The sequence below is a fragment of the Rhinopithecus roxellana genome, chromosome 13 (genome assembly GCF_007565055.1).
Source record: "Rhinopithecus roxellana isolate Shanxi Qingling chromosome 13, ASM756505v1, whole genome shotgun sequence".
NCBI lineage: Eukaryota > Metazoa > Chordata > Mammalia > Primates > Cercopithecidae > Rhinopithecus > Rhinopithecus roxellana.
This window is the reverse complement of record NC_044561.1, coordinates 36780273-36796237: the sequence shown is the minus strand read 5'-3', so window position 1 is coordinate 36796237 and position 15965 is coordinate 36780273. Positions and strand designations below refer to the sequence as shown.

General features: G+C 37.2%; 1 protein-coding gene across 6 annotated transcripts in view; it reads left to right on the top strand.

Annotated features, from left to right (window-relative positions):
* LIPI (lipase I) overlaps positions 1-15965 on the top strand; it is a 120369-nt gene that overhangs the window by 53898 nt on the left and 50506 nt on the right. For 5 of the 6 annotated variants that reach the window (XM_010360378.2, XM_010360377.2, XM_010360376.2 and 2 more), the window contains one exon: positions 1126-1302. The exons of the other annotated variant lie outside the window; for it this stretch is intronic. In XM_010360378.2, the coding sequence (XP_010358680.2) occupies positions 1126-1302 (177 nt within the window). The remainder of the gene's footprint in view (positions 1-1125; positions 1303-15965) is intronic. 6 annotated transcript variants of the gene reach the window in all.

Genomic DNA, 15965 nt, shown 5'->3' with positions numbered 1-15965 from the left:
CATGTCCTTTTTTTGGTGTCTAGCTGCTGCAAGGAATCAAAAAGAGAGCAGGAAAAAATATGAGATGGCAGGGAGTGCTGGGTGCCCCACTGGTTGCTCTTCAGCTGCTCTCTGTGTGATTGTCACCTTTGATTAACCAAGTTGTTGTTGACTCCAAAGAGAAACTTCCTTAAACTGATTTTTTAAAAAACTTTTCTTTCCTTCACTTCTTTCCTCTTCTTTAAGTCCCTTCCCTTTCTCCTCCTTCTTCTCCTCCACCTCCACCTTCTACTTTTCTTCCTCTTCCTTCATCTCCTCCTCCTACACCTCTCCTTCCTCCTTCCCCTTCTTTTTCTCCCCTTTGCCATCAGTTTTGTCTAGTGAGAAAAAGTGCAATAGAGTAGCTGGAGTTCCTCTTGGGGTTACGAAAGCCCATATTGAGATAAATGACTCCAGGGACCCACATTTCTGGCATGTAGGGATGAGAAATTGAGCAGAGCAGTGAGGAGCATTATTAGCTGTGTGGCTTTGGAAAAGACTTTTATATGCTCTGATGTTCAGTTTTCTTATCTGTAAAATGGTAATACTCATAGTACCTAATAAAAGAGTCTTTCAGGTAGTTAAATGAGGTTAAGTTTGTAAAGCTTAATTATATTGTAAATGCACAGAAAATTGTACTTATTCAACACTATATTTCTGTTTTGAATCTCAGGCCTTTGTAAGTTATTGTTCTAGATCAAAAATATTTGATAAAATATTTTTAAGTTATCCTTTAAGCATCTAGTCTATTTAAGGAAATACGATAATTGTAAGGGGTCTATAAAACACATATAGGATGACTTCTCTAATTCTAGTCAAATGTACAATCTAGACATCTACTCAGAAAGACATATCACTTTTTCCCAAAAGAAGCATTTTCAAAATAGTTCTATAAGGGAATGCATTTATTATTATTTTGCATTTATTATTTACTTCTGTTATAAATTACGGTTTTAATTATTTTAATAAATACCCAATAATATTTTGTTTGACCTTCTCCCTATAGTATTGTTCTCTGTGGCCTCCCTTATTAGGATTATATTGATTTTAGAATTGAATTATGTTTCAAATTATTAATATGCTAAGTGTATCAAATTTTCTCTCTAGAAAGAACAAACCACTTTGTAAACTTCAAGAAGTCAAGATTCTTGCTCAATTTTACAATGACTTTGCAAATATTTCAAGCATTGGTTTGACGTATTTCCAGAGCTCAAATCTGCAGTGTTCCACATGCACATACAAGATCCAGAGTCTCATGTTAAAATCACTTACATATCCAGAAAGGTAAGAAAATTAAATTTTGATTTCAACATGTTATCTTTTAAACTTGAAAATATTGGTTTGTTAAGTAATGGTTTAAGAATTCATGTATTCAAATATCTGTTTATTGTGTATTTCAGACTATATTTTACATAAATATTAGAATCTCAAAAAGGTTTAAAGGTTTTTTTTGGCTTTAATAAAATTTATTTGGGAATCTCATTGTCTAATTAAAGAAAAAATACACACAATCATTTCATAGACACAATAAAGATAAAAAACAAGTAACACCTATGCCTGCCTTAGAAGTTTACCAGTAATTTCTTTCATATACATACATATTAACAGAGTGGTGAGAGTCCTTTTCCACAATTTTTTAGATGAGGGTCATTGTCTAAAACTCTCTAAGAAAACATATGGTGACAGAAGATAGACTTTATCGTGACTTCCAGCAATATCTCCTTTCTCTCAACTTCATTGCTGTTTACTTAGGAAGGCGAAAAGCCCACTTTCATCTGCTGTATGTAATATCCTATGGATCACTTGAGATTCAACCCCAAGAATACACTGACAGGAGTGAGGTTCTCAGATGTTTACTATAACAGCGCGAGGAGAAGCTGACACTTTACGTTGCGTTTTATAGTCACATGTCTTGATTTGTCAGTATGTCACAAATATCTCCATTCCTATTAAAATGTAACACAGTCCTGACTGGGCACCATTTTCTTGAAGGCGATATGCTCTAGAAGTGTTTTTCTTATCACATTTAATATGTTTTTCTCAGTTCTACGTCCTCACAGAGGTTTTCCCACTGTCCTTGTTCCACATGGTATAGATGTACATGTTTGCTGTAGGAGAATCCATATTTCCATTGACAACACCCTGTGAAATCATTAAGAACGATTAAAAATCTCTTTTATAAGTTGGTCATCTGTTAATCTGCATGTATGAGTTGTCCAAACAGTAAGCATCAGCTGAGAGCCTATAGAAATGGGTGTGTAGATTGTTGGGAATCTCTCTTTTTTAGTTGACTGTGGGGTGCTTCCTCTTTATTTCTCTTTATATCCCTGTATTTATATATATTTATTTCCCAGTTATCTTCTTGTCAATGTTGAACATAGTACACAAGAACCTGTGGAGAGTAAAAATAAAAATAATAAATGATAATAATATACATTTAGATGAGGCCTGTATCAATAGAAGAGAGTTGGGAAGTCATTTTATAACTTTTGGTGTGATATTATTTAGTTACTGAAAAGTCAGTAAATCAGATGTTGTTAAAATGGCAAAAATCTAAGAGTAATTGTATTGTTCTGTGCCTTTGATTGAAATACTTACAAAAACACCAAAATATCTGAACATTTTCGGCAGGAACATTAGCAACATCGTTCCCTATGAAAGTACATAGTGGGGAGGGATCATGTCTTGAAGGACCAGAGCTGTAAGATTTTCAATCTTCAACTAATCTCAGTATCTATTATTATCATTATTATTATTGCTTCTCATCACTCTGTCTTTTCCAAAACATCTCATACTTTTAATGGTAAAGGGCTACTGTATTTGGGGACTCCATTATCTGGTCATTACAACAGCATATACAGTTATGGAGTAGGCATATTTTGCTGGATTTTTCTAGAGTTTCTATAAAACACTCTTACAGAGCAATTTTTACTCTATGATTCTGGTAAAAATTCAAGTAGCATGCTGATTAAAATTCACATCTTAGGGAACTTGATGTCAAGAAGGTACTTCTTAGGACAGATAATGCAAATAATTGAGTTGATAGGTATTAAAATATATATCAAATATAAGTGTAAGTTAATATACTAATTATAGTATAAATATAAAATCTAAATTATAAGTATGTAAATTGGCCAAGCATGATGGCTCATACCTGTAATCCCAGCATTTTCAGAGGCCAAGTTGGGAGGATCACTTGAAACCAGGAGTTTGAGACCAACCTGGGCAACAAGGCGAAATCCCATCTCTACAAAAGATTTAAAAAATTAGCTATGCATGGTGGTATGTGTTTCTGTAGTCCCAGCTGCTAAGGAAGCTGAGGTGGGAAAATCACTTGAGCCTGGAGGTCGAGGCGGCAGTGAGCCATAATTGTGCCACTGCACTCTAGCCTGAGCAACAGAGCAGGACACAGTCTCAAAAACAAAACAAAACAAAACAAAAACACTATATATATATATAATCTATTATCTATAATCTGTAACTATACTTATATAATACACAATTATTATAATCTATAATTAAACCATTGACCTAATAGGCTGACATTTTTGCTTATTTTCTTTAGGTTAGTTTATGTATTCATTTATCTATTCAATGTTGTTTCAATTTATTCTATTTTTTAATTATAATTTAAGTTCTGGGATACACATGCAGAACGTGCAGGTTTGTTACATAAGTATACACGTACGATGGTGGTTTGCTGCACCCATCAACCTGTCATCTACATCAGGTATTTCTCCTAATGCTATCCCTTCCCTAGCTCCCCAAGCCCTGACTATTATTTTGAAGATACAAAGCCTCCACTACACATAAGAATGGAAATTATATTTGTAGTCCACTAAGGCTAGGCTGTAAAGGGGCCAGGAGTTTTGCATCACTGTAACAGAGGTTGTTGTCCCCTAGTTGCCTTATTAAAACCTTCTAAATGTAAAGTTGGAGTATAAATAGAGATGTCTAGAAGTTATAGTGCATGCTTTCTTCCTGGGATTTAAATGTAAAGAATTTATATTATCCAGGGATAAAGTTTTCTTCCTATGGTATCATAAATACAAGAGAATTTCCTTCTCAGTCCAGAGGCAGCACACATTGTAAATCTTGGCCAGACATCAGAAATTTAGCTAAAATATTTGCACATAAAACAACATGTAAGCTCAAGATGAGAAAGAGAAATTTAGTTCCATTCATGTGGACAGTAAAAAGAACCAAGGATAATCCACCCTCTGTGTACATGGGCAAATGCCAGGTCAGCTGCCACTTTCATCATTTAAGCAGAAGCGAACAGGAAAAAGACAACAAAACAACAACAAAATGAGGCCTAATGCAGCATAGCAATGCAAGAAGAAGAAGCATAACAATCCAGATTTAGAAATAAGGTTGACTTTTTAAAAGATTTATAACAGGAAACAGAAAAGTTCCATAAAGCATTGCTCAGTGCTCTCAATGGTATTTAAGAAAACAAAAATCCGTATAAGAACTGATGAAGAGTGAGATGATGGGACAACTGATTGCAGTTAAAAGAAGGTTGACTGAGTTAAAAAAAAAAACCAAAAAAAAAAAAAAACCAAAGTTATTTGGTATCAACATCAAAATAGTAAATAATAGATTTGGCCAATAATGTAGAAAATATATTTATTGATAACTTATGGAATAAGGAGATACAAAAATAGAGAAAATAGGGTCTTAGGGTGAAATAACTGAAATGCAATATTTTGGATACCTAATGTTGCTGAAGAGGAGACACAACAGAAGAACTAACTGCAGATGTAATGAAAAAAATTCCCCTTCAACTGAGGAAAAGAAGACATAGATCTCAAATGGAAAGGATGAACGGAAAACTGGAAACTAAAAGAACAAACATTTAGTCCCATTCTTATAAATTTTACTTTAAAACTTTGATGATGAAGAGAACTCTGCAAATATTCAAAAAATTATCAAGGGAGTAGAAGATTCAATGTTGTAGCAATAGCAACTCTTGTTAAATGCACCTACAAGATTCACATGACTCCAGTCAAAATCTAAGGTAGATATTGCATGGTTCTTCCTAATCAGTTTTGAATTACAAATAATAAGATGAGCCAAATGGTCTGAATAATGAACGTAATGTTTACAGCTTTATGAAACAGTGATATTCCAAAACAACAATAAAGATATTTGATACTTGAGGAAGAATATAATGGAATAAATGGAAAATTCCAAAATAGAATTTTGTAGATAAGAATAGCATTACAGAAAATGATGCCGGAATAAATGGCAAGTGAAAAAGACTTTGATATGCATTATATCAAGATTAATTTTAGATATGGTAAAGTAATAAATGTTTACTGGTAAAAAAAAATGGAAGAAAATCTAGGCAAATGTTTATATTTGTACAATAATAAAAGCCAAGACAGAAAACTGAAAGGAAAATATTACGGTTGCCTATAAATATACAAAATTAAAACTGTGTGTCACAAACAGAATTAACAAAATTAAACTGAAAAAACTTTTGTAATGTGTATGACATAGATGGATTTAAATTATTTATATGTAAATAACTTTTACAAAAATATTTTTAAAATACATTCTAGTTGAAACATGGAAAGAAATATCCTTCCAGTTGTTTAAGCCAAGAAACCTGGGTTCATCATAGACTAGTCTTTTTCTTCTCACTCATCATCCAATCATGAAATCTCTTTGTTCCTACCTTCTGAAAATATCCAGAATTCTTCACCACCTGTATTACTACAAACTCATTAAGTTTTATCATCTCTCCTTGAATTATTAAAATAGCCTCTTAAGTGTTCTCTTGCTTTTAGCTTTGTGTCCTATAATTTGTTGTCAGTACAGTGTCCAGAGTGACCCTTTTAAAAGTGGGTTATGTCACACCTCTGCTCAACAATCTCAAAAGTCTTGCCTTCACATTTCAAATAAAAGCCAAAGTCTTCACAATAGCTTACAAACTCCACATGACCTAGCTAGTATCTCCACTGCCTGACACCTCCCAATCTCAATGCCTTGACTACTGTACTTGTACACTTAGCTATATCCTGACAGCCTTCTTTGCTGTTCCTTGAACACACTGGGTAGTATCCTCCTTAGAACCTTTGCAATGGATGTTCCCTCTGCCTAGAAATTTCTTCCCCTTGAAGGGCCAATGGCCAACTTTCTCACTTCCAAGCTTTTGCTCAAATGCCATTTTCTCAATGAAGCCTACTTTTATCATCCTGTTTACTGTTGTGAGCAGCAGCTCTACCACTCTCAATCGTCTTACCTAGAAATTTTTGTTGTTGTTCTGTAGCAGGACGAGCTGCAGACAAAACTCCTCAGACACCAAGTTAAAGAAAGAAGGGGTTTATTCGGCTGGGGGCATCAGCAAGACTCCTGTCTCAAGAGCCAAGCTCCCCAAGTGAGCAATTCCTGTCCCTTTTAAGGGCTCACAACTTTAAGGGGGTGCGCGTGAGAGGGTAGTGATCAATTGAGAAAGCAGGGGGTACGTGACTTGGGGCTGCATGCACCGGTAATTAGATCAGAAGAAAACAGGATAGAGATTTTCACAACGCATTTCTATACAATGTCTGTAATCTATAGATAACATAACCGATTAGGTCAGGGGTCTATCTTTAACTACCAGGCCCAGGGTGTGGCACCAGGCTGTCTGCTTGTGGATTTCATTTCTGCCTTTTAGTGTTTACTTTTTCTTTCTTTGGAGGCAGAAATTGGGCATAAGACAATATGAGGGGTGGTCTTCTCCCTTATTCCCCCACTTTGAGATGCTCACTCAATAGTGGGAGTTCTCACTTTCATTTTTACTACCCATGTCTTCTAGTAAGACAGATCGATAGTGATTCACATAGTACACTTGTGCTGAAGCATTTTGGTGAACTAAGGTAGTGATGAGGCTTTTTATCATTTGAAGAAGTACAGGTAGCAAACAAGGGAGTAAGCAAGTTCCTGTTACTACTATAACTCTTATTATAAGAGTTTTAAATCCTCCTAGCGCTGGGAACCATTTTCCCAGCATGGCCCCAGGATGAAATCCATGCCACACTTGCACAGTCACATGTGCCAGTTTTGTCATATCTCTAACTATGTCTTCAACTACTTGCCCTTGATTATCTATGTGTAGGCAGCAATTAGTAAGGTTAAATTTCTTACAGATGTCTCCTTCAGCTGCTACCAAGTAGTTGAGAGCTAATCTATTTTGATAGATAGCATTTCTCATGTGAGTTTCTTGCCAGACCAGAATAGACAAAACTCTGCTGGTTTTATTAGTGATTATTTTTAAGACAGCTTGTAACCGTATGATTCGGTTGATCATGTAAATGGGGGTCTGGTATCCCCATGAGCTGTCTTGTGCCTAAGTAGCAGGCCTATAATATTGTATGATTCTCTCAGGGTGCCGTTTATCATTTTATCAATTGCCTATAGCTATGCTTCTCTTTTTGCAGGAAGCACAGACAGGGAAGCTCAGGAATTTGCCTGTTTTTATGGACAGTAGGAAGAAAGATGTTTTAATAGTGCCAATAACACAACTACCTGCCCACTGGTCAGGTAATTTGGCATAAGTTATATGTCCACATATCCAGTATAATCCAGTGGGGACTGTCCAGTACCAGTGGGACTCCGAGTGGGTCCACACAGTTTGCAACTTTGGGAATTTACTAAATGGATTTCTCTCTGTGTGATTTGAACTCCAGCAAGTGACTGTTTTCGTGGTACCATTATACAACTTCTGTCTCAGACAACTGAGTCATCCTACTGGGTGAGTGAATTATTTTGCTTCTCTAGCTATGCAATATTGTCCAATAATTGAGGCTTTTAGGACCCAGAAATTATCAGGGTGATTCTTTTGAGCCAGGAATTCATCAGGAACTGGGTCTGTAGGTACTAATTCTCTGGCTTCCCATGGCCATCGATCTCCTACTACAGTTCCTCCACATACATAACATGAAGCAACATTGAGAGACTGGGCTACATGCTTGGCTAATTGCAAAAACAAATTTCTTGTTTTTCCTGGAATTTCTGGTACTGGCACATTTAGTTCATCATAGAAAGTTTGAAACACTGGCTCAGGAGAGATTTTGTAAACTTCTCCTCAAACCAAAATATTTACTCGAGGATCCAGTACGGCCCCATCAATTCCTAAGGTCACATGCTCCTCTTTTTTCCAGCGAGGATCAAGGGAATTGATTATTACTAGCTCTAATGGGTTACATTGTCCCTTAGTACAGGAAGGGCCATTTTTTCCTTTCTGAAGGTGGACTGGATCCTTTTCACTTTTTTTTTTTTTTTTTTTTTATCCAAGTGGCCTAAATGACACAAGACCAGTATTTATGTTTATTTCCACACTGTCCTAATTTATGACAGATGTATTTATTTTCTGCCATATAGTCTCTTTTCTAATTAAGAGAACCACATCTTATTCCTAACTTATTACTATTAATGACAGCACAGGCATCAAATTTTAAGGTAATTTGCTTGGGCACCTCTTTGTCTTCTGTTTTGGCTAACACTTTAGCTCATATCATTTATGAGCTCCCACCCATCCTCAATCCTTAATCTTATTTTAAAAACTGTGGTCATGGGAGGCTCAGATGGGTCATAACACACATCAGGTTGGTCATTTCATGGGCTACATACCTTGCATAGAATAACGTTATACAAGCAAGTTATTTTTACAGTTCCAGTACACTTATAATAACTACAAAATAATAGGACTGTAGCAACCTTTTGTCCTACCTCAGTGACTTGATGTATACACTGGGAACAGTCCTCAGTCTGAGGAAAGTCAGTTGAAGTCCTTACTGCAAAACTCCAAATTTTAAGGAAAATGAGTCCTGCGATGAGTTTCCTCATGCTTTGGCCATGAGTGGACCAGTCAGCTTCCGGATGTTACTGGAGCAGGGCTTGTCGTCTTCTTCAGAGTCACTTTGCAGGGATTGGCGAAGCTGCTCCCATCCATGTACCACTCGCAGTCTACTGATGTTTAAGGATGGTCTTGGAGGTTGGGCCTGCTAGAATAAGCTGAGTCCAAAACCTCTACACAGTTATGTTCAACTGGGCTCTCTGATACTGGGAGCAAGGTGGTGGGGTTTAGGGTGTGGCAAACTTCAATGGTTATGTGGGGATTTTCATATAGCAAGCTTTAGTACTTGGTTATCTAGCACTTGTTAACTAATGATGTCCTTTGGTAGTCATTAAAGTTACCACAGCATGGGGGGCCTTTATATTCAGGTTTTGCCTAAGGGTTAGTTTATCTGCTTCTTGTGCTAACAGGGCCATTGATGCTAGGGCCCTTGGACCTGGGGGCCAGCCTTTGGAAACCCTGTCTAGTTGTTTTGAGAGATAGGCCAGTGGCCTTGGCCAGGGCCCCACAGTCCGGGTTAAAACTCCAACTGCCATTTTTTCTCTTTCTGACACATAGAGTGTCAAGAGTTTTGTCAGGTCAGGTAGCCTCAGGACTGGGGCCGATACGAGTTTTTCTTTTAATTCATGAAAACTCGTTGCTGTTGGTTGTAATAGATGTAGTTTATCTAATCTACATTTTTATTAACTGTAACCCACCAAAATATTGACTCAAATCCTGCAGCTCTTTGATTTCAAGCTGTAGATTGATCTGGTATTCCTAGTGGGACTCCAGTTGTGTCTAAATAGACATGAGAGTTGAAAGACCCATAAGGGGCTTCTATCACTTTACAATGTCTTATGTTTTTTCCTTCTGGTTAATGAAATGCCAGGGTGAAAGGGATAGCCAATTGGACTAAAGTACAAGTGCCACTCCAGTTATTTGGCAGAGTGCCTACTAAAGGTCCACCACAATACCACCACACATCCACTCAGGGATGAACAAGGGCTGACTGATTGATAAGCTCTTGAAAATTCTTAAGGTCACTGCATCCTTTCAGGCCTCCAAGGCACGCTAAGTTTCCCTTCTGTCATGAGAGACATGAAGTGAACTTAATGTTGGGAGACAGAGGCTGGATGGCACTTGGGGGCTGACCCACAGGGTGCCGGACTTTGAGATATAACAGAGAGCTTGGCATGACTTATTACTCCGTGCTGTAGAATCCTGGAAAACAGCTACCATGCAGCCCACACCTGGTCGACTGCAGGACCACCTTAGTGGAAAGGGGACAATCTGGGCCTCTGGCTTGCCATGTGCACAAGCATAACAATTGCTTTTGTTTAACGTGTAGATGGAATACTTGATCCATTTTAACCAGGCATTTGCATCATGGTATCCTGTCTTAACTGCTAAAGTTTGTTCTAAGTCTTTAACTTCTATGATCCTCTAGTAAAATGAATGTATGATTTTAGGAAATTACAAAAACTGGTTGGGGCAGTCCATCCTTGCTCTTTAGTGGTCCACAGAACATTGGACTAACTATGACATGAAAGCTCTACATCGGGGGGCAAGACTCCTGGTTGGCACAGGGGTATTTATCAAAATCTCCCAGGATTAAATGGTCCTAGTTTACTAATGCCCAGTCTGAGGAGAGTCAGGAGGGACAGAGGTACTTTTCTGAAGGAGAAAGCTATCTTTGACTTGGCAAGTCCTTACAGGGTATAACAAGGAAAGCATTAAATGCAATAGTTTGAGGTGAAATTGACTTGGTTATGTTAATAACCAGAATGTCAGCAATAGAACGAGAAAAGAAGAAAGAGTAATAGAATAGATGAAAAGAATTAAATTTTTCTTAGCTTTAGTTTGGTAGGGTTTTCCCCTGGGACTATGGCGCATGACTCTGGAGGGGATGGCACTTTCTTGACTTGGGTGTGATGAGTCCATCCTTTTTTTTTTTTTTTTTCCTGTACAAACAGCAGTCTTGGTGGTTAGCAGGACAAGGTAGGGTCCTTCCCAGGCTGGCTTGAGTTTTTCTTCTTTCCACCCTTTGATGAGAACGTGATCTTCAAGCTGGTGCTGGTTTACCAGAAATTGTAGGGGTGGTACATGTGCTAAAAGACTTTTAGTTTTTGAGAGAAAGGAAAGCAGAAGACAAACCAAGTATATAATTTTTAACAAATTGACCTTTTGTTTTAAATGTGGGGACCTTTGCAGTGGACTTGATAGTCCTTAGTGCCTTTTTACTGAGAAATTTCCTTTAGCACCTATTTTTATTAGTTTTTAAACCAAAGAAAGCTAAATATCATTTTACATTTAACAATGTTTCTCATATGATTTTTATACCAGATAATCTAAATTTTATATTAGTGTGTTATTAATGTTCAACCTAATTTGAATAAAACCTTGTAGACATATTTATCTAATTTTTAATGTTTGACTATAAGGTAAGATTTTTTTTTTTTTTTTTTTTTTGAGATGGAGTCTCGCTCTCTCACTGAGGCTGGAGTGCAGTGGCCGGATCTCAGGTCACTGCAAGCTCCACCTCCCAGGTTCACACCATTCTCCTACCTCAGCCTCCCGAGTAGCTGGGACTACAGGTGCCCGCCACCTTGCCTGGCTAGTTTTTTGTATTTTTTTTAGTAGAGATGGGGTTTCACCGTGTTCGCCAGGATGGTCTCGAACTCCTGACCTCGTGATCCACCCGTCTCGGCCTCCCAAAGTGCTGGGATTACAGGCTTGAGCCACCGCTGCCTGGCCTTATAAGGTAAGATTTTGTAGACACTTTTTAACCTTTTATAATTTTTGCTGAAGAGCAGGTTCGTGCTTTAAGAAAAACCTGCTACGCTTTTACTTTAATGTCCAGTTCACAGAAAAACTGGATGATACTTCTTTAACTTTAGCTAATATGTTTATACACATAATTTTTTTACAATTAACATTTTAAAACTTGTTTAAACCTTCAAAACAATAATTTTTAACTATTTATTTATTTATTTAGCATGATGCCTCCAGCTTTGTTCTTTTTTTTTTTTTTTTAATACTTTTAAGTTCTAGGGTACATGTGCACAAAGTGCAGATTTGTTACATATGTATACATGGGCCATGTTGGTGTGCTGCACCCATTAACTAGTCATTTATATCAGGTATATCTCCTAATGCTATCCCTCCCACCTCTCCCCCATGCCACAATAGGACCTGGTGTGTGATGTTCCCCTTCCTGTGTCCAAGTGATCTCATTGTTCAATTCCCACCTATGAGTGAGAACGTGCGGTATTTGGTTTTCTGTTCTTGCGATAGTTTGCTGAGAATGATGGTTTCCAACTGCATCCATGTACCTACAAAGGACACAAACTCATCCTTTTTTATGACTGCATAGTATTCCATGGTGTATATATGCCGCATTTTCTTAATCCAGTCTGTCACTGATGGACATTTGGGTTGATTCCAAGTCTTTGCTATTGTGAATAGTGCTGCAATAAACATATGTGTTCATGTGTCTTTATAGCAGCATGACTTATAATCCTTTGGGTATATTCCCAGTAATGGGATGGCTGGGTCATATGGTACTTCTAGTTCTAGATCCTTGAGGAATCGCCACACTGTTTTCCACAATGGTTGAACTAGTTTTCCATCCCACCAACAGTGTAAAAGTGTTCCTATTTCTCCACATCCTCTCCAGCACTTGTTGTTTCCTGATTTTTTAATGATTGCTATTGTAACTGGTGTGAGATGGTATCTCATTGTGGTTTTGATTTGCATTTCTCTGATGGTGAGTGATGATGAGCATTTTTTCATATGTCTGTTTGTTGTATGAATGTCTTCTTTTAAGAAGTGTCTGTTCATATCCTTTGCCCACTTTTTGATGGGGTTGTTTTTTTCTTGTAAATTTGATTGAGTTCTTCATGGCTTCTGGATATTAGCCCTTTGTCTGATGAGTAGATTGCAAAAATTTTCTCCTATTCTGTAGGTTGTCTGTTCACTCTGATGGTAGTTTCTTTTGCTGTGCAGAAGCTCTTTAGTTTAATTAGATCCCATTTATCAATTTGGCTTTTGTTGCCATTGCTTTTGGTGTTTTAGACATAAAGTTCTTGCCCATGCCTACTGTCCTGAATGGTACTACCTAGGTTTTCTTCTAGGGTTTTTATGGTATTAGGTCTAACATTTAAGTCTCTAATCCATCCTGAATTAATTTTTGTATAAGGAGTAAGGAAAGGATACAGTTTCAGCTTTCTACATATGGTTAGCCAATTTTCCTAGCACCATTTATTAAATAGGGAATCCTTTCCCCATTTCTTGTTTTTCTCAGCTTTGTCAAAGATCAGATGGCTGTAGATGTGTGGTATTATTTCTGAGGACTCTGTTCTGTTCCATTGATCTATATCTCTGTTTTGTTACCAGTACCATGCTGTTTTGGTTACTGTAGCCTTGTAGTATAGTTTGAAGTCAGGTAGCATGATTCCTCCAGCTTTGTTCTTTTGGCTTAGGATTGTCTTGGCAATGCAGGGTCTCTTTTGGTTCCATATGAACTTTAAAGCAGTTTTTTCCAATTCTGTGAAAGAAAGTCATTGGTAGCTTAATAGGGATGGCATTGAATCTACAAATGGGCAGTATAGCCATTTTCACAATATTGATTCTTCCTATCCATGAGCATGGTATGTTCTTCCATTTGTTTGTGTCCTCTTTTATTTCACTGAGCAGTGGTTTGTAGTTCTCATTGAAAAGGTCCTTTACATCCCTTGTAAGTTGAATTCCTAGGTATTTTATTCTCTTTGAAGTTATTGTGAATGAGAGTTCATTCATGATTTGGCTCTCTGTCTGTTACTGGTGTATAATAATATTTGTGATTTTGCACATTGATTGTGTATCCTGAGACTTTGCTTATCAGCTTAAGGAGATTTTGGGCTGAGACAATGGGGTTTTCTAAATATACAATCGTGTCATCTGCAAACAGGGACAATTTGACGACTTCTTTTCCTAACTGAATACCCTATATTTCTTTCTCTTGCCTGATTGCCCTAGCCAGAACTTCCAACAGTATGTTGAATAGGAGTAGTGAGAGAGGGTATCCCTGTCTTGTGCCAGTTTTCAAAGGGAATGCTTCCCATTTTTGCCCATTCAGTATGATATTGGCTGTGGATTTGTCATAAATAGCTCTTATTATTTTGAGATACGTTCCATCAATACTGAATTTATTGAGAGTTGTTAGCATGAAGGGTTGTTGAATTTTGTCAAAGGCCTTTTCTGCATCTATTGAGATAATCATGTGGTTTTTGTCTTTGGTTCTGTTTATATGCTGGATTATGTTTTTGATTTGCATATGTTGAACCAGCCTTGCATCCCAGGGATGAAGCCCACTTGATCATGATGGATAAGCTTTTTGATGTGCTGCTGGATTCGGTTTGCCAGTATTTTATTGATGATTTTTGCATCGATGTTCATCAGGGATATTGGTCTAAACTTGTCTTTTTTTGTTGTATCTCTGTCAGGCTTTGGTATCAAGATGATGTTGTCCTCGTAAAATGAGTTAGGGAGGATTCCCTCTTTTTCTATTGATTGGAATAGTTTCAGAAGGAATGGTACCAACTCCTCCTTGTACCTCTGGTAGAATTCAGCTGTGAATCCGTCTAGTTCTGGACATTTTTTGGTTGGTAGGCTATTAATTATTGCCTCAATTTCAGAACCTGCTATTGGTCTATTCAGGGATTCAACTTCTTCCTGATTTAGTCTTGGGAGAGTGTAAGTGTCCAGGAAATTATCCATTTCTTCTAGGTTTTCTAGTTTGTTTGTGTAGAGGTGTTTATAATATTTTTAATGTAGGCAAAAATGTACATTCTTATGCTTCCTTATAATCCTTTTACCAAAGGTATATTTTACTTTTCTTATACGCCTTGAACATAAACTGTTTTCTTTTTTTGTTTTTTCAATAGTTTTACATTCAGGAGGCCTAGTCACTTTTAAATTATACAATTTTTTTTGCATGCATTCTTTTTTATAACATTTTTCTCTTTCATGACTTTCACAGACAATTCTTTGACATGCCTTAACTTTCTGACTTATTACAATTATTTCTTTCTTTAAACAACAAGTTAATTTATTTCAGGACAAGAACTTACAATATAATACTGTTTTTATATAAATTCCACCCCCTCTTTTTTTTCCCCCTTTTTCTTTTTTTTCCTTAGGATACTTCTGAACTGGTGAGGGGTGCTTACAATGAGGTTTCCTGTAAAAGTTATTTTTTTTTTTTTTTACTTTGTGGTGTTGTTGTTGTTGTTAGCAAAGCAGTTGCCACTAGAATGCATTTGGACATCCATGGGTTACTGGGTTGAGGATTTTTGATAGGAAGGCCTCAGTGTTTTCGGGATACACCCTTGTTTTCACTGACAACAAAGTGGTATTGGGTTGTTACAGGGTTAAGGAGAACACCTTCAGTTATCAATGATAGGTTTTAAATTTACCTTGGCTTTTAAAGGAATAGGGTACACTTATTTTTTTTCTTAACTACTTGTGTATCTCTCTCTTTCTTTCTCTCTTTCTGTCTCTCTTTGACTTTCCTTTTGCCTCTGTCTCTTCTTCTCTCTGCTTCTCTCCTTCTTTCTCTCTCTCTCTCTCTTTGACTCCTTTATCTGTCTCTTCCTCTCTCTCTCTTTGCCTCATTTCCTCTTTGTGTCTTTCCTTTCTGTCTTTCTGCTTGTCTTTACTTGCCTCTGACAGCTGCTTATGCTGCTGTTCTCTCAACCACTGTTTGTTGGGGGTGAGGGGTCTAAAACCAGCTGTAACCAAGTGTCTATGTATGGGAATTGGTCTGAGTTCCCTGCCTTACAGGTTACCTTGTGCCTTACCTTTGAAACAAGGGGCCTGTCCAGGCTTCCGTCTAATGGTCAACCTACCTCTAATGCTGGCCAGTCTATCTTACACAAAGTTTTAAGTTTTCCTGGTGTCATAGTACTGCATAGTATCCCTTAAATTGTTTTAGTAGCGTGGGCTTATTTGTGCCTGATCTATGCTTCTTCAAGACAAAACACCACTGCTCACACCACACGCACACCACGAAAAAAAAAAAAGAAAGAAGAAAAAAAAAAAAAGAATGGGTAAAAAGGGCACACACACACGCTTTTGCAGT